This window comes from Papio anubis, chromosome 7 (assembly GCF_008728515.1).
Source record: "Papio anubis isolate 15944 chromosome 7, Panubis1.0, whole genome shotgun sequence".
Lineage (NCBI taxonomy): Eukaryota > Metazoa > Chordata > Mammalia > Primates > Cercopithecidae > Papio > Papio anubis.
In genome coordinates this window covers 74,112,931-74,138,875 of record NC_044982.1, presented here as the reverse complement: position 1 = coordinate 74,138,875, position 25,945 = coordinate 74,112,931, and the positions used below count along the sequence as shown (strand labels likewise).

Here is a 25,945-nt window from a genome sequence, read left to right as displayed (position 1 = left end):
TTTCCTAACTGAATACCCTTTATTTCTTTCTCATGCCTGATTGCCCTGGCCACAACTTCCAACACTATGTTGAATAAGAGTGGTGAGAGAGGACATCCCTGTCTTGTGCCAGTTTTCAAAGGGAATGCTTCCAGTTTTTGCCCATTCAGTATGATACTGGCTGTGGGTTTGTCATAAATAGCTTATTATTTTGAGGTATGTTCCATCAATACCGAATTTATTGAGAGTTTTTATCATGAAGGGCTGTCGAATTTTGTCAAAGGCCCTTTCTGCATCTATTGAGATAATCATGTGGTTTTTGTCTTTGGTTCTGTTTATATGCTAGATTACCTTTATTGATTTGTGTATGTTGAACCAGCCTTGTATCCCAGGGATGAAGCCCACTTGATCATGGTGGATAAGCATTTTGATGTGCTGCTGGATTCGGTTTGCCAGTATATTATTGACGATTTTTGCATCAATGTTTGTTAGGGATATTGGTCTAAAATTCTCTTTTTTTGTTGTGTCTCTTCCAGGCTTTGGTATCAGGGTGATGTTGGCCTCATAAAATGAGTTAGGGAGGATTCCTCTTTTTCTATTGATTGGAATAGTTTCAGAAGGAATGGTACCAGCTCCTCCTGGTACCTCTGGTAGAATTCGGCTGTGAATCCATCTGGTCCTGGACTTTTTTTGGTTGGTAGGCTATTAATTATTGCCTCAATTTCAGAGCCTGCTATTGGTCTATTCAGGGATTCAACTTCTTCCTGGTTTAGTCTTGGAAGAGTGTAAGTGTCCAGGAAATTATCCATTTCTTCTAGATTTTCCAGTTTATTTGCATAGCTGAGTTCCTTTCTAGCTGAAATTGTGTGATTCTCATTAAAAAGTTTTTCCTTACATTAAAAATGCATTTCATATATTGATATGGCCTAACAACAAAGGTTTTCTTCCTCTTCTAATTTGAAACTGACAATAAAACTTGTAAACAGTTTGAAAGGTAATAAATTTCTACATGTTCCAACTGATGTCAGATGCTCATCTCTTAAAGACCAGAACTTCAGAGGCATTCCAGGAGAGTCCACTTGGCTTAATCACTTCTCTTGATTATGTATGAGGACTAAACTCTGACCTTTTTTTTTTCTTATTTTGCCCAAATCCTACCTAAGGAACCTAGGGAGTCATACCCTGCAAACCATAAAGTCTCGTCAGAGGGATTTTATTTAATCCTGCTTTCCAACTTGACTCTGGCGTAACATCATGTAACAAATAAGGAAGGAAATCAAAATATTTTAACCCCAAATATATTTCCTTGTCATATCTTGAAATTGCCATACAAAGTCACCTCTTGTGGGAAAAATCTACATTCTGTAGAGAATCCCCTTCCTCTCCTCCTTTTTTTTCTTTCCAGATCCAGGAGATAATCAACTAAGAGTCAGACACCCTTTTAAGTCCAATAAGAAACACTTTCTAACCTATTCTCTCTGAAGTCTGCTATCTGCACAATAAAACTTGGTCTCCATACCCCTTTATCTTAACCCAGATGTTTCCTTTCTGTTGATCCCAGGTCTTTAGATAAACTCAACACATTGTCAACCAGAAAAAATTTAAATTTTACTTATATCCTGGAAGCTCTCCACTTTGAGTTGTCCTGCCTTTCCAAACCAATGTACATCTTAAATATATTAGATTGATGTCTCATGTCTCCCCAAAATGTATAAAACCAGGCTGTGCCCTAGCCACCTCAGGCACATGTTCTTAGGACCTCCTAAGGGCTGCGTTACAGGCCATGGTCACTCATATTTGGCTAAAAATAAATCTCTTCAAATATTTTATGGAGTTTGACTCTTTTCATTGACAAATATAATGAGACTTTTAAAAAAGATTATTATTAAGATAACAAATGTTCCTTAAGTGAGAAAGAGCAAACTATTTAGATATTTATGGGGTAAAGTAAATCCCAATTTATTGCCTATAGGTAGATCATATTAATAGGTTTATTTTTATTTTTGTTTTTTACTTTTTAATTATTTTGGGATACTCTTAACTTCAGATGATGTTTGTTAGAAAGATTTTTTAAAAATTTAGATTTCATAAAATAATCTTTGTTGAAAACAACTAAATCACACTGTGCTTTTTAAATGGTTAATTCAAGCATAAATTGTAAGTGAATCTGTGCTCAACCATGCATAACTTCAACTAGTATCCATTAATATCTAAGAAGCTGATTTGAAACTCTGAGTATATGAGAGGGAATTTTCAGCTATCAGCCTCACTATAAAGCAGCGATTTTCAACCAGGAGTGATTTTGCTCCTTATAGGACATTTGGCAATGTCAAGAGACATTTCTGTTTGTAATGCTGGAGAGGTTGTGGCATCTAGTGGGTAGAGGCCACAGGTACTACAACTAGACATTCTACAATGCACAGGACAGCTCTCCACAACAAAGAATTTTCTGGTCCCAAATGTCAAAAGTGCCAAGGTTGAGAAATCCTGCTATATAGGTTGATATGGGCTGTTCATTGATGGAATATCCTTCTCCATCAATATCTTTAGGTATTTCCTTTAGATTTGATGAGATTCCAACCTGCTGATTGCACTCTGGGAATTGAATGGAGGAAGAAGGCAGGATTTAAACATTTAATAAGCATATGTTGACCTAATTTCCCAGTGTAGGGTAAGGTGTCCCTGCCTTCAACATTGGTATCCTTTTATGTAGAGACCCTCTATTTTATTCTCTGCATAGAGAGGCAGACTCCCAAGAGAAGGAATCTGGGGTTTTAGCTGGTTCTTAAATTGGCTTCCAGGTGATTATCTTAGGTTTAGGCCCACCTTCACCCTTCTTCCAGGGGAACAAGATGTCATCAGTTTTGGGCATTTGGGGGCTCTACCTGTAAATTTGATTGACTCTCAGTTTCCCCACTGCCGGTTTAGGATTTAGCTTTCTTAGATCTGCTAAATCAGTTACTTCTTGCCCATTTATTTTCTGGTTTCCAAATCCTCTTGTTGTTACCATCTCTCTTACTCTCTCTCCTTTTTTTAAATTATTTAGTGATATTTTTATGGGTTTTGGGAGGTAGCAGAGGCTAATGAGAACATTTGATCTTCTGTCTTTACCAGAAGTATAAAATTAGTTTTTCTTCTCTAATATGTTTCCGTAATGCTAGCTGCTTCATTTACAAGCTAATACCAGGAAATGGTTTTAAGAAAACACATTGGTAAGGGATTTGTCAGGATCTTGGTTTTTGTGAGACAGGGTCCAGATTGAGTGCTACCTCAGAAGTTTCCCTTGTTACTTAAAACAAGCAAACAAAGAAACATTTTCCAGTAGTTACTTTCAGCTTTTCTGGATTTTCTTTTCTCTTTAACTATTTCATACCCTCTTATTTAGTGGGTAGCATACAATTGTCTACCAGCTTATTTATATAAAGGATTTATTGAATTTTTATTTCTTCACTGATTGAATCATTCATGCATTCAGTGTCTCACTCACTCCTTGACTCATTACATGTTCAGTACAAGTATATCACATGCCTGCTATGCCGAAGGGTCTGAGTGAGACACCATGTAGGATGCAAAATTGTGTCACATAATCCTTGCTTTTAAGGAGTTTATAATCTTTTTCGTATCTTTTGGAAATAAATTACATGACATGTTTCCATGATAACTAGACATACTTCATAATTTTGGTACATAATATTGACACAATACTACTCTCCCCTTTTGTAACATTAACTTTCAAGAGCATCTTTTGGCAAGGCTATGTTTACAAAAATAATGCAGGCATTATGCATTCTATGAAGGGACGCTATTTTATCAGATGTCATAGCCAAAAGAAATTTACTATTCACTTATGTTTTGGCTCTGTTGAGTTCTTAGGAATTGAAGCTAAAAATTCATTGCTGTGTACCTCAGAGGAGCTTCTAATTGTTACACTCTTCAAGTCTCCAGGAAATGATTCCCCTAAAATAAATCAGCATATGCAATGTGCCTATATGCATAGTAGATCTTCAATAACACACACCATGGATGATGTTATCAGCAATCTGCCTTGTTCTAGACCTATATGTCTTAACAAATACAAATGCCTTTGGTTAAAGAAAAAAGATGGTATGGTGGACTGAGAGTAGGTATATACATTGCACTTTTTTCTTAATCTTGAAATTGGGGATTTTATTGTAAACCAGATAGTCAATCTCACCATGTGCCATTTTATATACAGTGTCTCCTATATTTCTACTCTAGAGGCTATCCAGAGGTCCTTGAAACTGGACATACTGTTTTAAAAATGCCTTTCTTTTTAACAGTATGTTATCTTTATCACCAAAAGATGTTACGTAAGAATAGTATCAAACAGGTCAGGGATGGTCTTAGGGACAAAAATTAAGTATTCACTGAAAATCTTTTTTATTTATTTATTTATTTTTTTTTTGAGATAGGGTCTTGCTCTGTCACCCAGGCTGGAGTGCAGTGGTGGGATCATGATTCACTGCAGCCTTGACCCCTCAAGGTCCAAGTGATCCTCCCACCTCAGCCTCCTGAGTAGCTGGGACCACAAGCATGCGCCACCACACCTGGCTATTATAAAAATTTTTTTGTAGCAATGGGTCTCACTTTGTTGCCCAGGCTACTCTCAAACTCCTAGGCTCAAGTGATCTCCTGCCTTGGACTTCCGAAGTGCTGGGGTTATAGGCATGAACCGCTATGCCTGGCCGAAAACCATTCTTAAATCCTTGTAATATATAGCCATAGAAGGAGGAACCTCACAGTTATTGAATCACAAATTTCTCCCTTGCTTCCTGGGCCATTTCCTCCCCAAAACATTACTCAAAATGAAGTGCCCTGCCATTGTGTTTTCTGTTAAATTCTCCATAGCTCTTAGCATAATGTCTTGAGGACAGAAGGAGCTCTTTGGGTGTTTCTTAATTGATTGATGGATGAATCCAAGCTGCGAGAAACATCACTGGATTTCTCTGTCTCTATGGAGCATATCCTCCTTGTCACAGTTTGGGGTTTGCCTTTATTAGTTTTATCACAGGCAGGAGGGAGGATAAGCCCAAAGTAGAGACGGACTTAAATTGACAGGCTTCTGTACAGGATCAAAGGTAAAAGCTGTACACTAAGTACAAAAGAGTTCGGTGTCAGAAGGTAGTCATGGATTTGGCTAGCCAGAATCTGGAATGCCAGAAATAGAATCCCAGCCTAAAACTTAGAGAATGTTGAAAGGGACATAAGCTTGTTAAAAACAGAATGGGAGATTTGGTTGAAATTAGACGGTAAATAAAATGAGAAACCAGCACAACCTTCAGTATTTTCTCCTTTACAGACTGGTAGCTTGAGATTGAGTAAGCCTGGCCATGAAGTGGGGACTGCTGAGGTCAAGGTTTCAGAGACAGGATAAGAAAGGCCTCTTGCTTTTGATTTCATAAGGTCTACAATCACTCTGTATTTGAATACAATGAATACTTGAAATTCTTTAGAGCAATGATCCCCAAAGTGCTGGTTCTGTTAATAAAAAAAATATGTGTTTGGAAAAGACTGAATTACACAAAAATGACAAATTTCTGAAGACTCCTGGGAACTAATGTGAGCTGTGTATCTCTCATAAGGGGTGTGTGTAAGCAGGATTTCCCGGATGTATCAACCTCTAAACATTTTCTTAAAGTACTTTGCAGAGCTGGTATTGCATGAACCATGTTTCAGGAAATGATGCTCTGGATATTATTTATATTTATGCCGGAATTGTGATAGGATATACTGTTCCCCCTGGTCGTTGGAGCTCAGCTTATGCAATTTTACAGCTGAATGAATTGGTCTTTTTGTTTGCATTTGAATGGGAAACAGCTGACTTGACATAGCTCTACATGAGTGGATATTTTCATTTTTAATATATGGGTATATAATTAACACTTTTTTTGTCTTTATGTAGGCAGTGTTTATTAAGATGACACAAAGCATTGAGGAAAAATTTGAAGCCCTTTCACTTTATAGCCAAGTTTAAAAGAGAGAATGATAAACCTAAACTTTTGGGAAATTCAGCTCTCTTATTTAGTTTTGCCCTAGCCAGTGAGTGACCTTGAATAACTCACCAGACTAATGCACTCACTGAATTTAACTTGCCTTTGTTCCAATAACTAAATTTGGATGCCTGTTTCGTTTTAAGCACAAGTAATTATATTATGTATTTTTAACCCACCAATTAGTTTTGCATAAAGCTAATGGATCTGATTATAACCTAAGAATGAGATTTTGGCTATTTTTCTACTTAAATATTTCATGGACACAGACATAACTGGCAATACTGATGGAAAAGAAGTATAAGACAAGAAGAGTGGACTAAATCAGCATGATTTACAAATTCTTTGGGAGATATAATGCATTACACTGGTACAGAAGTCTCTCTATAAGCCAATGGATGATGTCATCCTACAATGTTATTGTAAGCAGTACACACGTGTCTCCTAAGGTTTGTATACGTGTGCCTACACCAGTGCCTTAACTGATCAGATACTCAATAAGTATTTGGGGATTATCTTTGTTATCTTAAGACTTTCCATTACTTTTATTTTTAGGTTGTATCCTGAATTGGTTTTTAATTAAAAGTAATTCATGTATTAACTTGAGACTTTATGTTAACTTAGTTGATATGTTTTAGATCTACAGATATTTTTATCTATCCATACTTATATTGCTAACAACATTTCTTATTTCCCAGTGCTTTTCTCTTCTACTTTTAAAAAATTGTGGTAAAATGTATATAGCCATGTTAAAGTGTACAGTTCAATGGTATCGTGCACATTCATCGTATCGTGGAGCCATCACCACCATTTGTCTTCATAGCTTGTTTCATCTTATAAAACTGAAAATCTATGCCATTAAATAAGAACTCCCCATTTCATTCTTTCCTTGTCCCCTGGAAACCACAATTTTACTGTCTGTCTTTATGATTTTGACTACTCTAAGTACCTCATATTAGTGGAATCATATAGTATTTATCTTTTTGTGACCATCTTATTTAATTTAGCATAATGTCCTCAAGGTTCATCCATGTTATAGCCTATATCAGATTTTCCTTCCTTTTTAAGGCAGAATAATATTCTGTCATATGTATATAACAGATTTTACTTATCTGTTTTGCCATTCATCTGTTGATGGATACTTGGGTTGCTTTCATTTTTTAGTTATTGTGAATAATGCTGCTTATGAACATGGGGGTACAAATATCTAAGACCCTGTTTTCAATCCATTTGGGTATATACCCAAAGGGGAATTGCTAGCCCATATGGTAATTGTATTTTTAATTGTTTGAGGAACTGCCATACTGTTTTCTACAGAAGCTGTACCATTTTACATTCCCACCAACGATGCACAAAGGTTCCAGTTTCTCCACATTCTTACCAACACTTATTATTTTCTGTTTGTATGTTTTTGATAGTACTCATACCAATCAGTATGAGGCAATACCTTGTAGTTTTGATTTTCATTCTTTCCTAATGATAAGTGATGTTGAGCATCTTTTTATGTGCTTATTGGGCATTTGTACATCGTATTTGAAGAAATGTTTATTTGCTCATTTTTGAATTGGGTCTTTTGTTGTTATTGAGTTTTGGGAGTTTTTGATACATTCTTGATACTCATCTCTTATCAGATATATGCAAATTTTCTTTCCCATTCTATGAGTTGTCTTTTTACTTTGTTGATACGGTCTTTTGATACACAACATTTTAAAACTTTCATGAAGTCTGATTTGTCTATTTATCCTTTTTCCTTTTTTGAGATGGAATCTCTTTCTGTCATCCAGGCTGGAGTGCAGTGATGCAGTCTCAGCTTACTGCAACCTCTGCCTCCCGGGTTCAAGCGATTCTCCTGCCTCAGCCTCTCTAGTGGCTGGGATTACAGGTACCCACCACCATGCCTGGCTAATTTTTGTATTTTTAGTAGAGATGGGGTTTCACCATGTTGGCCAGGCTGGACTCCAACTCTTGACCTCAAGTGATCCGCCGCCTCAGTCTCACAAAGTGTATTTTTTCTTCATTACTTCTTTTTGTTTTGTTTTAAGACAGAGTCTTGCTGTCACCCAGGCTGGAGTGCTGTGGTGTGATCTTGGCTCACTGCAACTTCCACCTCCTGGGTTCAACTGACTCTCATGCCTCAGCATCTCAGGTAACTGGGATTACAGGCATGTGCCACTGCACCCAGCTAATTTTTTGTATTTTTAGTAGAGATGGAGTTTGATTGTGTTTGCTAGGCTGGTCTCGAACTCCTGTTTTCAAATGATCTGTCTGCCTCACCTCCCAAAGTGCTGGGATTACCTTGATTACTTTTTGAATAATAAAAACCAGTATTATTTAGTTCAAGTGACTGCTTCACAGTCTGAATCCAAGATGCTATTTTTAAAAGTTCTGTCCTCATACAGAGAAATATTCTAAATTTTGTAGTAACCTTGCCTGAACACAGAGATCCTGTTATAAGCCTTGTTATATATTTAAATATATATAAATATTGTCATATTTTAACAAGGTTAAACATAAACCTTGTTATGTGATCCCTGTGAAGCGATAAGAAGATGCCTTTTTGAAAAAAGTATGTAGATTGAGAAACTCAGTTTAAAAGTACAGAGACTTCTTTGGGTTCAAGATCAGTTTTTCTCCACATATTTCTCTGTAAAATTCAGTTGAGAAGTAAATAAACAAGGAAGCTGCCAGTTCTTTCTTTCCTGGACTTGAAGTTTCTGGAGGGTGGAGGGACAAAAAATGTTGACTCGCTTGTTAGCCAGAGCTCAACCAGTGAGTGCCAAACAAAGTGAGATGCTCAATAGATACCTTTTATTCTGCTTAACTGTAGTGTATACAAAACTGTCAGGCCAATATACTCTTCTGCCTCCTTATAAATCTAAGTTTTTCCTTTAAATTTTTATGTTATTTTGCACATTGACACAGAGAAAAATCATATTCTTCAAGCTATTTTTTTAATTTAAAAAAGTTAAATGAATAAATAAAATTCTTACCTTATAGACTCTAGTTTAATTGAATGCAATCCCAAATGCTCTTATTTAAAACCGGTCAGCTGAATGTTAATGAAATAGTCTGGATTATTCATTTTTAGGCATATGAAATATCATTTCTTGTTAAGGAAACTCAGTCAAAAGACCTTGAGTATCCAAATCAGTGTCTGAATCATACGGAACTATTAACAATGATAAGATTAGGCCAAAGAGCACAATGAATAGAGTTATGACTGGCAGAATTTGTCTGAGATTCATTTGCGTTTGGCTGCAAATGACTAAGTAAGACCAACAGTAGCAATGTCATGTGATGATTTTGAAGCATTAGCTGGAAAATTATAAATAGATGATTTCTAGAGCCTATTGAAAAGGACCAGTTGTTTCTGAGTGTCATGTCAATTATGAGAAACTATTGCTAACAAAGAGAAAGAATGAAAAATTAAAAAGCATAGGGGACAATTACCTTCCAAACATCTGAATCACTCTCGGATGGCAGCCAGCTGCTCAAGTGCTGGGATGTTGAAGTTTTATCCAAGAGGGCAAAGGAGGGCAAAAAGTGAAAGGCTCAGAAATCATGACCCTGCTTAGCAACTGCTGCTTCCTTCCTTCCACATCACAGCTATACTTTGGTTAGTGGTAAGTAATAAAAGCAAATGGCTGATGGGTCTTTGCTTTAACTTAGGCCTTAGTACTCTCATGGCAGAGGGGAGAGAATATGGGTTGACCTATTAAAATGTTCAGCATTCTGTTCCTTATTTTCCCATGACTTAGAGACACCCCTAAATTAAAAAAAAAATCTTGTTTCTGTCTTTGCTGAATGGAAGAGTTGGCAAAGTATCTGGTAATATTTAATCTATAACTAATTTTCTAGGGTTGATGAAGGATCTACTAGATTCTTTTTAGAGGCATTTAAGTCATTAGCTCTTACTCAGCAGTTCTTATTGTTGCTATTTATTTCATTGAGCAAGATAATAAATTATTATTTAAAAAGAGAAAAATTGAGTGAAGGTGAATTTGTATTGAGCTGGTTTGCTTGCCATGCTTTTATTATCTACCAGCTTAAACAGAACAAAAATATTCATAAGCTTGTACTGTCTAGTTTCCACTAGAAAATATGCATTTTATGTAACTTAAATTATTTATCCATGATATGTAACTTAAATTACTTGTTCTAGGGATTATTTTTGAAAACACCAATTCATCTTGAAACAATTCATACTTTATCAAACACTCACCTTCAATTTAGATGGCTAATTAGGCTGAAATGCTTGACTGTAATGAACTTGATGCATTTTAAGCAAAACCGTTATATAATATTTGAAATAATAGGTTCTACCTTGCTGAAATTGTTTTTTTGAAAAGTCAACATAGTAGAAGACCTTTATTATTCTTTCTGTAATAAAGAATATTCAGAGGGAGGATCTCTGATCACATCAAATCTCTGGATATTGAGAGCCCTTGCTATCTCTTGTTAGTATTTTAAAATCTGACGTCAGAGTCTTGTAAGGGAAACTCTTTTTTACATGTCTGGGAGTCTATAGTGAGTAGGAAATAATAGTGAATAGGAATAATGCTTTTGAAAATCATGCTCTTTATGAAAGTTCATCACCCGTAAAATGCCTTCTGTTTATGAAAGAACAGCAGTGTGAGTAGTTATTTGATGTGTTCTCATGTTGCAGCATGAACAGCAAAAACAAATGTAATATTAGTTGACAGATTTGGCTTAATGTATTATTTGATATCTCAGCCTGATTCAGTTGTCTTAAAAAATAAAAGTTATTCACTCCACAATATATCTACTTATGGGGCAGACAGTGAAATAACCTTACTTTCAACTTGATCACTTAATCACCTGTGGTTGTCATCCTGAGATCAGGTTTATTTCATAGGAAGCAGTTCTTTCTTAAAGAGATTGAATGAAGCAAATGCAACCTCGTTATTCATTTGAGTCACAGTGAGCATTTTGTATTTAAAAATAGATAATGTTTTAGGAGTGGATAGGCACAATTTTGAACTTTTAGCATTTTAAAGTTAATATCAACCAAGTTGTACCCCACCCAGTCTTATGACATTCTCTACAAAAAAAAAAAAAAGAAAAAAAACAAAAAATCATTATTTTCATAGTAAAATAGATTTTGGAGCTAATGCGCTCTATCTCCCTATCCCCTGTTTGGAAATGCTCAATGTACCCGAGAGTGTTAAAACCCTGTCCTGTAGTAAAGAAGTTCTTTCATTTTTTTAATCTAGGTATGTTTTAAGCTTTATGTTTGCATACAGATAGTTAAGTCAAATAGTTCTGAGGTTTCTTAACATACACAACAGTCTCCAACCTCTCTTCTTTTCCATTTCCCATTCTCCAGAGGCAACCACTTTTCATCTTTTAGCTGATTCTCTTGGTAACTACCTCTATCTTGAAATGATAGGATAGTATGGCTACTCCCTGAGTATTTTTTTTTCCTTAGCTTTATCTATTTACCTCTCACTGTAAAAGATGAGAATTTATTTAGCTAATTCTCCTACCCTGTCTCTCTCTTTCTCTCACATTCTCATAGGCGTGCACGTGCACATGCACACAATTCCCATCCCTCCTTTCTTCCTATAAAATTATGCCATGATTTTGGGTTATTGCAGCATTGAGTGTTTAAATTATTAAGACTATTCAAGTGCAGTTTGTAGCTATACCACAAAGAGGAATATGATTTTTGTTCTATTTTTCAACAATTTTTGTTTCTTTCTGGAATTTACAATTATTATTGTTTGCTTAGTTTTCTATGTGTTTATCTCCAATTCAACCCCTAATTCTCTACAAGTTGGGTAAATCTCTTCTGGGTATATTCATTTACATCAGATTTTCTCTCAACATCATCTGTTTGAAGCAGTCTTGACAGGAGCCTTCTGACCTGTTGTAGTCTGGACTGGAAGGCCTTCTTTGCCGGGTATACAGCCCCCATTTGGGGATTTCCCTTCCTCTTCACTCTGGGGAGGTGGGCCTCCTATTGCTTCATCCTGTGACTACTTCTTTCTTGCTTTACTCCTTTGTTTTAGCAGAGCATAGCCTCTGGTATCTTTTAAGAAATGTGTGCAGAAGATGGATTGTGTGTGTGTGTGTATGTGTCTGAAAATACCTTTATTCTACCCTCTCACTGCTTATTAGTCTATATTATTCTTGCTATAAAATTCTAGATTAGAATTATTTTCCTTCTTATGTAAAACAAATTGTCTTCTGGCTTTTAATGTTGCTGTTGAGAAATCCAAACCAGTCTGATTTATCATGCTTTGTATATACTTCTACTTCCACCCTAAAACTTACTTCCCTGCATATTCTGAGATTTCAAATAATGTTCCTTTGGTGTTTGTCTATTTTTAGTGCACTAGGCTGGTCTTTTAAATTTGTAAACTCAGGTCCTTCATTTTCTTGAAAGATTTCATTGATAATTCCTCCTTTCTCTTTCCACTTGCCTTCAGGAACTCCTTTCCTCTAGGTGTTGGACCTCCTGCAATGGTCACTAATTATCTTATCTTTTCTCTCCTAATTTATATCTATTTACCTTTTTACTTTACATTCTGTGAGATTTCCTCAACTTTATTTTTAGCTATTATATTGTGGTTTTCATTTTTGCTATTATACATACTTTTATTTTCCCAGAGTTCTTTTTTGGTTCTACACATATTTCTTTTGAAGTATAGCCTCTTTTTCTTATTTTATGGATATAATATCTTATCTCTGATAATCTTTCTTTTTTACCCAAATCATATTTTCCATGGATAGTGTGTTTCCTCCAGGTTGAGATTTTTGTTGCTTGCTGTGAGTCTGTTACACAAACTGGAGGTTTCCCTAAATCTCTGCTAATCCTTGACTACCTACTCATATTTAGGAGTAAAAGACTGGAAAGCTGATTGGATGCTCTGAATGTGTAGGTAGGCCTGTTGACTGAACGTCACTGTAGGGTAATCTGGATGTGCCAATTTCAGTATCTTGTCTTCTTGGACTGATCAGATCTCCTAGAGAGGGAATCTCTAGTCTCTTGACTGGAGGGTAAAGAAATTGCTCCCAGTGTATGAGGAGCTGAGTCAGGGAAGAGGACTGGGGATCTCAACATTCAGAATGTCTACATTAGTTGAATCCTCTTATTTTCAGAATACTCCTCAATTGCGCCTGGTGTCTGCCAGTCCAGAGACCCTGTGATTCATTCTTTCTAGGTAATATACGTCCAGTCTTCTGTCTGAACTAGGGGTGGAAGCAACTAATCAGCAACACAGAGTAAGGAGAGACCTATAGTTCTCACTGATTTTTAAACATTTTTAAAAATCAAGATTAATCTTAATATATGATTGTCTCTTTACCTGGAGTTAGGCCAAGCTTGAGGTTAAGGGCACAGACCACCAAGACTGACAGTTCTGCCCAACTTCCTGATGCCAGTTGCAAATTTGGGGGTCCCCAGGACTATCCTCATTTCAGACCAATTGGCTATACATTTGAGAGTTCACACAGACTCTGTCAGTTTTGATAATACACTAGAACAACTCATAGAACTCAGGAAAGTGCTATTACTTATTATGGTTTTATTGTAGCAATAGGATACAAATAAGAGCCAGCCACAGGAACACACACATAGGGAAGAATCTGAGGCTAGCACAAATCTTCCAGGTCCTCAGGGATATATTACCCTTCTGTTGTTGATGTGTGACAATGCACATGGAATACCGCCAATTTGGGAAGCTTGTCTAAGCTTCAATGTCCATAGTTTTTATTGGGGCTGCATTACATAGGTGTGATTGATTGAATCACCACCCACATCATTGCCCAAAGCCTCAACCCTTTGACCACATGGTTGGTTCTTCTGTCTGGCCAGCCCTCATTCTGAGTCACCTTATTAGCACACACTTACCAGGTATAGTCTAAGGGGCCCATCATAATTAACTCAGATATTCCTAACATTTGGGAAATTCCAAGGGTTTAGAGGTTACTTCCTGGGAGCTGGGGCAAAGGCCCATCTTTTCTTTAGATAAAGGTAATTCTTCCCTACACAACACTCCACCTTTACTTCCAGAGGTACCTGGTTCCATCAATTTCAAAATACTTGAAGGATTCTGCAGTAAAAATCAGAATTGTTCTCTGTTCTTTGTTGGTTGGTTGTTCTCTGTACTGCTGACTTAATATTTAGTTTTTATGAGTTGGTTAAGTCATTTATCATTTATTCATCTAATTTCTGGCTTCCAAAATCCCATTTTTCTTCCCGTTCTTGAGTGGTTATGCTTAACAAAAAAACTTTTTCAGTAGTGTTGGTAGGGTTTCTGGAAGGAGAAAAATTAAGTCTGTGTATTCAGTTGGCCGTCTTTACTCAGAAATTGCCCAGGCCTCTCCCAATTAATTTTTTGTTTGTTTGTTTGTTTGTTTTTTGAGATAGGGTCTCACTTTGTCACCCAGGCTGGAATACAGTGGTGAGACCACAGTTCACTGAAGGCTTGACCTCTTGGGATCAGGTGATTGTTCTACCTCAGCCTCCCTGGTATCTGGGACTACAGGTGCATGCCACCACGCCTGGCTAAGTTTTTTTTTTTTTTTTTTTTTTTTTTTTTGGTGGAGATGGGGTTTTATTATGTTTTCCAGGCTGGTCTCGAACTCCTGGGCTTAATCAATCTCCCACCTTCATCTCCCAAAGTGCTGGGATTACAGGCATGAGCCACCATTCCCAGCCCCAACTTATTTTTATTAACAACCTTTTTGTAGAATACTTATTAACACCTGGTAAATGCTAAATTAGAAAATACTTCTATATTGCTGAATTAATACAGATAACTAATTCAGACTTCAGGATCTTTCAAGATGACCCTTCCCTCAGGGCTCATTTCTCTCCTACTTTACATATTGAGGTCACAGCATATAAATAGCTTCTTATCGCTTGTTGACTGTAGAGAATGTGGGGCTAAAGAGGGATCTTTTATCTTCAATCTTGCCTATTTTTACAATGTTTTTTATATATATGTTTATATATACAATGTTTATATATATATAACTCTTTAATGAATTTTAAAATAATTTTAGAACAAGAAAAAAGTAGAAACATTGCATGAAATGATCCTTAAAATTTTTCCACTTCAAATCTATAATACTAAGATTGTGAGTAGGGTTAATGGAGAACTAAAAATGGAGAATTCTTTTTATATTTAATGGAGTAGGTAGGACACAGTGTAGAACTCTTTTAATCATTTTGATCCAAAAGTCAAACTTGTATTCTTTCTCTATATATATCTTTTCTTTCTGGGCTAGAAAGAAGTTTTTAAGGTTACACTTTGTGTTAATAAAGTCTTTGCTTGAAAAAGTGGATGTTGATCCTCTCATGATGCTGATTTCTTATTTCATTTTCTAAATAAGAGTGCATGTATTGACTTTCCTGTACCATTCTAGGATACAACTATAATTGAATTATTCTTTTTTGACAATCTTTTTAGAATCCTTGCTCCCTGCAAGATTTATTCCAAATTCCATAACATGGCATTCTCATCCCTCTTACAATATGGCAGCAACTTACCTTGTAGCTTAATCTGTTTCTTGGCCCCATCAAGCTTCCTGTTCCCTTCAACACTCAATTATTTGCTGATTCTCCCAGCTTCTTGGTGTTGAGGTATCTTTATCCATGCAGTTTCCCCAGCCTAAAATTCCTTCACCTCCCTTCCATCTCTGCTTGTTTAAATGATATCCTTTTTCTCTTTTTAAAAAAATTTTGTTTTGTCTATTTTTAACTTTTATTTTAAGTTCAGGGGTACAAGTTCAGGTCTGTTATATAGGAAAATTTGTGTATTTGGGGTTTGTTGTACAGATTATTTCATCACCCATGTATTAAGCCTAGTATCCATTAGTTATTTTTCCTGATCCTCTCCCTCCCCCTACCTTCCACCCTCTGAAAGGCCCTTGTGTGTATTGTTCGCCTCTGTGTGTCCCTGTGTCCTCATCATTTAGCTCCCACTTATAAGTGAGAACATGCAGTATTTGGTTTTCTGTGCTTGTGTTAGTTTGTTAAGGATAATGGCCTCCAGCTCTATCCATGTCCCTGCAAAGGACATGATCTCATTCTTTTCTATGGCTGCATAGTATTCCATGGTGTATATGTACCACATTTTCTTTATCCAGTCTACCATTGATGGGCATTTAGGTTGATTCCATGTATTTGCTATTGTGAATAGTGCTGCCATGAATATATGCATGTATGTGTCTTTATAATAGAATGAATTATATTCTTTTGGGTATAGGATTGCTGGATCAAATAGTATTTCTGTCATTAGGTCTTTGAGGAATCACCACACTGACTTCCGCAATGGCTGAACTAATTTACACTCCCACCAACAGTGTATAAGCGTTCCTTTTTCTCCACAACCTTGCCAGCATCTGTTCATGTCCTTTGCCCACTTTTTATAATGGGGTTGTTTTTCTCTTGTAAGTTTGTATCTAAGTTTCTTACAGATACTGGATATTAGACTCTTATGTTCAGATGCATAGTTTGCACAGATTTTCTCCCATGTCATTGTAGGCTGTCACATGTATACCTTCTGTTGAATAGTTTCTGTTCATTGGCTGTGCAGACGTTGCTTCATGTCTATAATTCCAGGATCCCATTTGTCAATTTTTGCTTTTGTTGCCAATTGCTTTTGGTGTCTTCATACCAGCCTGAGCAATCTTTGCCCGTGACACCTATGTCTCTGCAATAGTATTGCCTGGGTTTTCTCCAGGGTTTTTATAGTTTTAGGTTTTACATTTAAGTCTTTAATTCATCTTGAGTTAATTTTTGAATATGGTGTTAGGAAGGGTCCAGTTTCGATCTTCTGCATATGGCTGGCCAGTTATCCCAGCACCATTTATTGAGTAGGGAATTCCAGACCCATTTTTATAAGCCACCTGAAATGTTACCTTCTGTGGTAAAGGTTCGCACTTATCTTTCCTTTACTCAGGATAATTGACAGTCCTGGGGCCTTACTGGGCTTTTGTTTGTTTGTTTTTGCCCTTCATATATTTGACCATAGCCTGTTGGTGCAGTAGGTATGAGTATGTGTTTGGGTCAGGGGGAGATGGGGAGAGGAGAGAGAGAGAGAGATTGTTTCTATAAAGTTATAATTTCCTTGAGGGTAAATATGATGAGTCACATATACATAGAATGCCTTTTATATAGTTGATTTTCAGTAATGTCAGTTGATTTAAATACTGACCACTAAATGTCAGTTGATTTGAAATTAATCTTGTTTCATTTTCTTTACCTTAATAGCATTGACAAAGGCAACAATTGTACAAATTATGTATTAAAGTTTTACAAATCCAGTCTCTCACAATTTCTTGAACAATAGAAAGGTGACTGCCTAATATTTTAAGGTGATTTTTAGCAACTTGGGATGAGGGTGAGAAGTATGAATGCTCATTAGTGTTCACTGAGTCCAGGTCCACATACTGATGACCATGGGTGCCACTGCGGCTGCCTGCCTGAAGCAGCCAAATGAATCTCTGTGTGACAGGAAATGACTGCTGTAGTGGAGGAAAGAAAATACAGAAGGCATGATGAATATCTGAGTCAATCTCGGTATCCCTGCCACAGGAAGATCTGAATAATTGGGGAGAGGGGTAGGAGGAAGGTTTGAGGGGAGAAGATGATTGATTAAGTGTGTTATGGTTGATAGCAGACTGTTCTCTGGGCAAGGGAGTTAGCGGGTATTTGAGGAAAGACCCAGGAGATGGTGCATGGTCTCTAAGTGATTAGCAGAATGTAATCACCCATCTGCCGAGGGGCACAGCTGTACAAAAGGACATATTCAAAAAGGGAAAGGAGAGAGAAACACCAATGATAACACCGAGATCTTTTAAATTATGGAAATCTGTTTGGCCTCCCCTATTGACATGCTGTTTCCCCCCTGGGGCACTTGTAGTCTTTCTCCTCACTGACATCCACTTGTAGGCTGGCCTGTTATTGCAAGAGGATTAGAAAGTGAGATTAATCTGGGGCTACTGCAGTGCTCTCAATAAACAGTGTTACTCCACGTGAGTGCTGGAGGGCACTGGGGTGGGCAGGGAAAGAGAGCAAAGGAGAAGAAGGCATCAGGAAGCAATTATGGACATTTCCTTAGGAGCATCTTACAGAAGCCACTTTAACTTTTTCCCTAAGTACAAATTTAACTTAATATTTGGCAGCAACTCTTTGCCTCTTCTATTTTAGAGCTTAAAGCCATTTAAAGTTTCCCAGCTCTTGACCCAACAAAAGGCATGGGAGGTAGGCAGGCAGCAAGATTTAAAACTAAGTGACGAATCAGATCCTCATTTATCTGGTTAGGCAGTGGCATTTAATTAACCAATGTATTAAATTTGCTTTTGTGTTTTCTTTGCAGAGCCCAATCTGGTGTCCTGGAATCAGATACAGGGTACACCTCTGGAGTTTCTGTCTTTCTCCTTAATGCAATCAAGTCATGAGAGCTAACCTTAGACAAAAATTGAAACAGGCCAGAGGATTTTTTTATTTATTTCTAAATTCAGTGTCTGTATGAATAGGTTCTGTGAAGAGTGGTTCTAAAAATGTAAGAGAAGAAATGAAGGGGGAGAAAAAGGAAAATTATGTGATGCTTAATATAATTTTTTCTACCTCTGTTCTGCAATAAGTGCTATGTAGCAAGCACATCTGTTAATTTGACTAGAATTATGCTTTAATCACTTGCTTATGTTTTAAGGAGTAAGCAGGGCGAGAAAGACTGAGAATAAGAATGTAGGCTTAGGGTTGATTTACATGATGAAAAGACTGCCTCTCAAACTGTACTCATGATAATGCTCTTACATGGAAAGAACAGTTTCTTGCTGAGACAGAGCAGGAATTTATTTGGCTGAAGTTGGCTTTGTCAGCTAGTCATGTTAGCACAGTACTATTAATTTATCCTGCTTTAAGATTGTTGGGGTTTTTGAGAGTATAGTCTTGATTCTTCTGAACCATGATTGTAAGTGCTCTGTCCACCCAAAGACTCTTTTCTATAGTGATCCTTGTTCTGGCAACTGTCTCCTTTTTCTCAGCCCACTCATCACTGCTTGTTTGCAAAAGGTCTGCCTATGACTGCACAATCCTGGAGCTTATACATTAGCTTCCAAATAGGGACTGCATAGCAGCCCTCTCTGCCCAAGAGATTTAGGCCACTAAGGGAGTATGAAGCTGGGACCCTACTGGCACCAGTGTCCTCCAGCATGGTGCAGCCCCGACACTGGCCTTCATATTGTTTGGCCACAAGAAGAGAAACAGCGGGGAGAGGAGGAGCCAGATGATTAATCCTGAAGGGCCATTAGGGACAGAACCATTTACAGTGAGTACAGTCGGCAAGATACCTGGCTTTTCTGTTATTTTATTTAAGAGAAAAAATTGTAAAAGAAAGGAGAGAGAGGTGGGAAGTTTTGATGGCGATGTAGCTGAACTTTTTTGTCTCCTGATTTGGTCGAATGAACTTTTCTAATTTAACTGTGTTTGTTTATTCAAGTCGAATGCCTTCTGCTAGCGTCAGGCTCCAACCCAAAACTTGTGGACACAAGATCGCAGAAACAGTTCTTGTTAATAAGCCATCCATGGCATGTTTCTATAGGATTATAGAGTAAGATGGGAAAACCCTTTTATAACTTTTTTTTAAAAAGCCTTAAAATAATTACTGCTTTCAGCTATTGCACTTTAATTATTGCCTCTTCTTTGGATTTGTGTAAAGGAAAGGATTTGATGGATGTTATTTTTAACAGCAGCTGGGATAAAGGTGGTATTATCGCTAATGCTGGAAAGGTGGCCGCAGACAAGCATTTGGTGTAGGGGGAGGGAGATGAGAGGTCACTGGGTTCCAAAAAGCTGGCTGATCACTCCCTTCACACCATCTTGGAGCCAGAGTTGCAACTTGGTGGGTGCCTGTGTGCACTTAGTCAAATTTTTTTATTTTCACTATCAGAACTTGTAGTCTAAGCTTTTTAAAAAAGTCTCTGTGACTAGAAAGAAATCTTATTGCAAGATGACTTGTAAAAAAGAATTCAAAACTTACGTTATTTACAAATATAGACTTATGCTCAATTTCCTGCTTTCTGTTTGCATTCAAATGGAGTAATTAGCTTGGTGAGAAAGAAACTTGAATAATCCTGATAAGGGCAAGAAAAATATTCACAGAGACTGTTACTGTAGGTTTCCACAATGGGAAGCATTTTAAAAAAATTATAATTTATCTTTAAAATCAGATGTGATTCTGTTAAAATCAGAAATAGAGTATGACCATCCATATATGCTACATTTAAATGTGAACTACTACTAACAACTGAAAAATGTGGTAATTTCTTTTCATGAAAATGGGCAATTAATCCATTTTATGCTACTACCCAGGCTTGCTGTGCTTAATGATACATATACCATTCTTTTCCTAGTGGCAAAGATATATGTGAGGGAAAGTAAATAGAAGTTGAAATGAAACTTGAGTAAAGCACACTTTGCTTTATTTCTGCAGGTTATAGAAATTCTCTTGTGTATAGTCCGATCAGTTAAATGTGGAAACATAGCATCTAGGTAAAAGTTTTATAGTTACAGGAAAATTTTGCTTTGGCAGCTTGAATGTAAGATTTCTTTGTACTTTACTCACATAGGATGCACATCCTCTCCTCTCCAGCTATGCTTTTGTTTCATATTTTTATTTTATTCTGATTTGTCTTCTACGTATATAACCACATCTGTTTTGTCAGTCTTAAGTGGCAGACTTCTAGAGGGGAGAATCTCCCATGTTTGTTCCTCTGGGAAGAATTAGCAACAAAAAATGTGTAAATGATGACTTAACAAAATGCTTTTTTCATGATAGCAATTTATTCTTTTTCATTAAGTAGGACACATCTATCAATAATACTTGTATGCTTTGATAAAATGGAGACCATCACTTAGTAGCTACACAGCTCTCAGGATAGGCAGGAAACTTCCAAGAGCTTCCAAATCTCTGGATAAATAACCCTAGGCAATCACAGATTCTTAGGGCAAATGGGATCCTACTGGCCATCTAGTTCAATTTTGTCATTTTACAGATGAAGAAACTGAGGCCAAGAAATGTGTGGAGCATTTTGCCCCGAATCATATAAAACTGCAGTGTGCTTAGTGCACATAATGGTGTATATGGAAATGTTGCAAGTTGGGGCATAAATTGCACTGAGCTAATTCTTTAGTGTGTTTTTTAGTTTACAGTAGGATGTGTATTCCAAGGAAGGCCCTGCCTTGACTTAGGAGTTTCAGAGAAAACACAGTGACTAAGCACTGTTTTTCAGTTGTGCAGGGCTTTGGGGCAGGGTTTTGTGGGCGAGTGTGTATGTGTGAGTGTAGCTTAAACAGTTCATTGTATGCTGCCCTGGCTCAGCATTCAGTTTTCTAGTTTCAATGACTCTGGCTTCTTAGAAGAGGAAACCGTTGTGACACCAGTGTCTCCCTTTATAACCAGTTCTATGTTCTTGAACTAGAAACCTTATTAACCTTTATGTATCAGATTCCTTCTCTAGGATTGTGATTCTAAACTTACCCCCAGAGGGCAGTGGCTCAATTAATAATCTTTTCTAAATATTAAAAATCTGGGGCCAGGCACGGTGGCTCAGGAGATCGAGCCCATCCTGGCTAACACGGTGAAACCCTGTCTCTACTAAAAATACAAAAAAGTAGCCGGGCGTGGTGGCGGGTGCCTGTAGTCCCAGCTACTCGGGAGGCTGAGGCAGGAGGATAGCGTGAACCCGGGAGGTGGAGCTCGCAGTGAGCCGAGAGCATGCCACTGCACTCCAGCCTGGCCAACACTCCAGCCTGGGTGACAGAGTGAGACTCTGTCTAAAAAAAAAAAAAAAAACTGGAGAAGTTGGAATCAGCCTGAGGCTGGAGTATGGTTTATGAAGAAGTGGTATGGTAGCTTACTCTTCCTGGAGTTTTATCCCTCTCAGTGAAATTTTGTTATTTTCTAATTTTTTTTTTTAATAGCTGGGTCTAGTATTCTTATTACTTTTAAAACAGAATACAAGCATAGTTAAAAATGTGGGGTGTCTGCCTTATATTCATGGGAAAGAAAAAAGTGTGGGGTATGGATTTCTGCCTTTTGCAATCAGGTGGAGGAGGCTATCTAATTGAAGCCTGAAGCCATTCTCTAAGGCAGGTATCAAAGTGGTAAACCTACTTTATGACATATATTTTGCTCTGTGCAAATAACTTTGTTTTAAAAATTTATCTGTAATTCTCTCTGGTTTTTTTTTTTTTTTTTTTTTTTTTGAGACATAGTTTCACTCTTGTTGCCCAGGCTACAGCACAATGGTGCCATCTTGGCTCAGCTCACCGCAACCTCCCCCTCCCGGGTTCAAGCGATTCTTCTGTCTCAGCCTCCTGAGTAGCTGGGATTACAGGTGCCCACCGCTACACCCGGCTAATTTTTGGTATTTTTGGTAGAGATGGGGCTTCACCATGTTGGCCAGGCAGGTCTTGAACTCCTGACCTCAGGTAATCCGCCCGCCTCCGCCTCCCAAAGTGTTAGGATTACAGGCGTGAGCCACCGCGCCTGGCCTTCTCCTCATCATTTAATTCAAAAGTTAGATGCTTAAGAAATTAGAGAAAGGGATTATGCTGCAGTATTGGAAAGATTCTGAAAAAATATGTCATAGCAGTGACTTAGTCTTAAGGCTTTTGTCAACTCAACAAGTCTTTTTTATTTCCACTCCTCATTCCTGTATGGAAAGATACATGTTTCCAGTCAAATTGGAAGCGTTTCTAAAGTTTCCCCTCTCTTTTGGTATGTAAAGATAATTTTGCTTCTGTTGTTGAATATTTGTTACTATACAAATATGAACTACTTTTTGACAATCACATTTAATTTCTGATCTTTTGGTGAGTCACCTTTCATCTTTGGGGGAATAACGGTATAAACTAACTTGAATATGTAGAACCAGACAAAAAATTATAAAAGAAAAAGAAATTCATTGCCTTGAGTAGAAAAAGCTGCTCCTAAGACTAAAAATAGTGCTTATTTATTTTAAAATACAAGAGCCTAAAAGTTGTTGTTATACTAGACTGGTTCCAGAAGAGAGATAAATTTAATAGCTGGATAATTAAACTAATTAAATTTATCTTAAAACCCAACCTTACTTTATGATGAATTACACTTACGTTATTTTAACTTATTTGGTTAATATTTTACTGTTTATGTATTTCAGACCAATTTATTACCCTTAAAATTCCAGAAACCTCTAAAAATTCCATATAACCAAATATTAATATAATTTAGATTGAAAGTTAATTAGATCTATTCAGTACAATCCATGATTTATATTTTCTAGGAAAGTAAAGATTTGGGATTGTCACAGGTTATTATTTAGCTAACAAGTCATAGAAAGGAGCAACATCTCCTGAATTCAGCTCAGTGTTTTTTGTAATTAGAACATCTTCCCACTGTAGCTGTCCCATGTATTGAATATGTTGATTTTATAGTCAAAATGATGTTTGGATACTTTTAGTAGAAAAGCCCAAAATAATCATGGCTTGAACAAGATAGAAGTTTGGCTTTTTTCTCACATAAAAGAAATACAGGGCAGCACTCAGACCTGGTATGGTAGCTCCTCTGTTATCATATGGGACCCGTGTTTCTACCTCCATGCTCCACCATCCTCCACCCATCATAGTCAAAGGCCTTTCTGGGTCTGGGTTGCCAGCTGCTCTAGCCATCAAGTCCACATTACAGGCTGGAAGAAGGGGAGGAAAGTAGAAGGGCATAAAGGGAGCCCCTCCTAATTGAGTCAGCTCCCTGTAAGCAGCTCTCCCAGAATTTCAACACAACAATTCCACTCATTGGCCAGAACATGGCCACACCTAGCTGCAAAGGAGATGGGGAATGTAGTTTTAAATTCTGGGCAGGAATATGAACAGCTAAAAACTCGGATTTTGTTACTAAGAAATGAGGGAAAAATAGATGGGGGTGGCGGGGGGTAGTAGGCAATATCACAATGGTTTTATGTTCATATTATTTCCTGGCTCTTGGGGCTACCATGTAGAAAATCAAAACACCTCTTTCTGTTTTTGTTATGAGCTATGGTTTCTTAATTTAGAAATCTGGCTTAATTTAGAAATCCTGTTTCTTCTGTGAAGTATCATTTCTTTATTTGGCAATCTTGACTGACTCTTGCTTTCTTCTTTCCTCTTGCCTTTCAGCTGTTTTGGAAAGAAGTGAGGTTTAGACTTCTCCATGTTAACCATGAGCGTGACACTTTCCCCCCTGAGGTCACAGGACCTGGATCCCATGGCTACTGATGCTTCACCCATGGCCATCAATGTGACCCCCACTGTGGAGCAGGGTGAGGGAGAAGAGGCAATGAAGGACATGGACTCTGACCAGCAGTATGAAAAGCCACCCCCACTACACACAGGGGCTGACTGGAAAATTGTCCTCCACTTACCTGAAATTGAGACCTGGCTCCGGATGACCTCAGAGAGGGTCCGAGACCTAACCTATTCAGTCCAGCAGGATTCGGACAGCAAACATGTGGATGTACATCTAGTTCAACTAAAGGTAAGGCAAGGTCTGTGATCCTCTCAGGATAGAAGTTTTCAAAAGGCTGTGGCACCTAGAGCCTGTGTTCTGTAATTTCCAATGAGGAATTGTCCAGGAAGAAAAACACAGTAACAGGTTTCAAACCATTATCTTTATAGGTAAACATGGAAATAATTAATTCTTTTCTGATTTTACTTTATGTGCTGATTATCTAGAATACAACTGGCCTTTGGTGATAGTGCAGAGAAATGGGGGAAGGGAGGGGCATTCTTGTGCAGTGTTATCCAAATAAGTTATAAAGAATAAAAGTATTTAAAATCTCTTACAAAGGGTTTAATAAAAGACTGTCATAGGTAAAATATCAAACTCAGCTGTGATTGTGAGTATGTGTATGTGACTATTATCTTCGGTTGAAGCTGATGCTGCCTTTGTGGCAAACACTGAATTCTGACATGGTGGGGAAGGGCAATGTTCTCCTTTTATAATGAGTTGTTTCATCCAGGCACAATGCATCTTGTAGAACAAAGGTGATTTTATGACAACTCATCTGAAGTTCAGACATTGAAAAAAAAGTCTGTAGCCTCTGAAGCCCTTTAAAAGCCTGACTGTTGGCAATAATGAAATGGAGGTGCTAGTTAAGAGTGCTACTAATAAAATTTTTGGCCTAGGGACTTCAAGATAAGGTGAACCTTGTCCTGCCATAGTCACTCCTCTCTCCCAGGTCCTTGAGGGAAATACACATTCAGGTCAGTGACCTGCAGAGCAAGACATGTTTATAGCCATTCAGGGCACTGGCCACAAACCCCATGGTAAATTTCTAGTCAATTGGAAGTGATACTAAGGAAACTTCCTTTACCTAAACTGGTTCATCCTACATAATCTGAAATGAAAAGTCAAGCATTCTTGGATCTTAACACTTAAATGGTTTACAGGATGCAGCCATCAGCCTGAGGGGGAAAGATGGGCACTTAAAATGAAGCATAGAGCCTAGAGGAGAGAAGGTTCAGCCTTCTCAGGCTGGTTCAGCAGATCCTGAGCCCAGCTGCCCCATTAGGGGCAGCTTAACTAAGGGTCCTTTTCTCGTTGGAACTGCCTATCACCTTCTTACCTTGGTCAAAAGGTATTTCACACCCACTTCCATCAGCTCCATCCCTTAGTATGGTCTGTCTCCTCTGCTGAGAAAGGAGCCCCAAGAGGGCATGAAGTCAACACAGTAATTACATAGTAATTATTCAATGAATAACTATTAAGGGGATAAATATAAATTGCCCTATGTTCATTTTATTCTAGGATGTCTATCATGACTTTTTGGGGTACTTGTTTTGTTAGGTTACTTAACCAATAGAGCCTTTCCAGACTGAGTTCAAAGTCAAGGAGCTTTGGTTACTGCATGTGGCCTCAGAAAAGGTCTACACAAGTGTTTGGTTGTATCGCTTAATCTGC

At 37.6% G+C, this 25,945-nt stretch overlaps 1 protein-coding gene across 5 annotated transcripts in view; it reads left to right on the top strand.

Moving 5' to 3' along the window:
- AKAP6 (A-kinase anchoring protein 6) overlaps window positions 1–25,945 on the top strand; it is a 643,647-nt gene that overhangs the window by 197,752 nt on the left and 419,950 nt on the right. For 3 of the 5 annotated variants that reach the window (XM_021941105.2, XM_021941106.2, XM_021941109.2), the window contains one exon: window positions 24,163–24,520. In XM_021941105.2, the coding sequence (XP_021796797.2) occupies window positions 24,197–24,520 (324 nt within the window). In that variant the 5' untranslated portion in view covers window positions 24,163–24,196. Of the gene's footprint in view, window positions 1–9,019; window positions 9,614–18,578; window positions 19,298–24,162; window positions 24,521–25,945 lie in introns of those variants that run through there. The other 2 variants (XM_021941108.2, XM_021941107.2) reach the window with 2 other exon arrangements.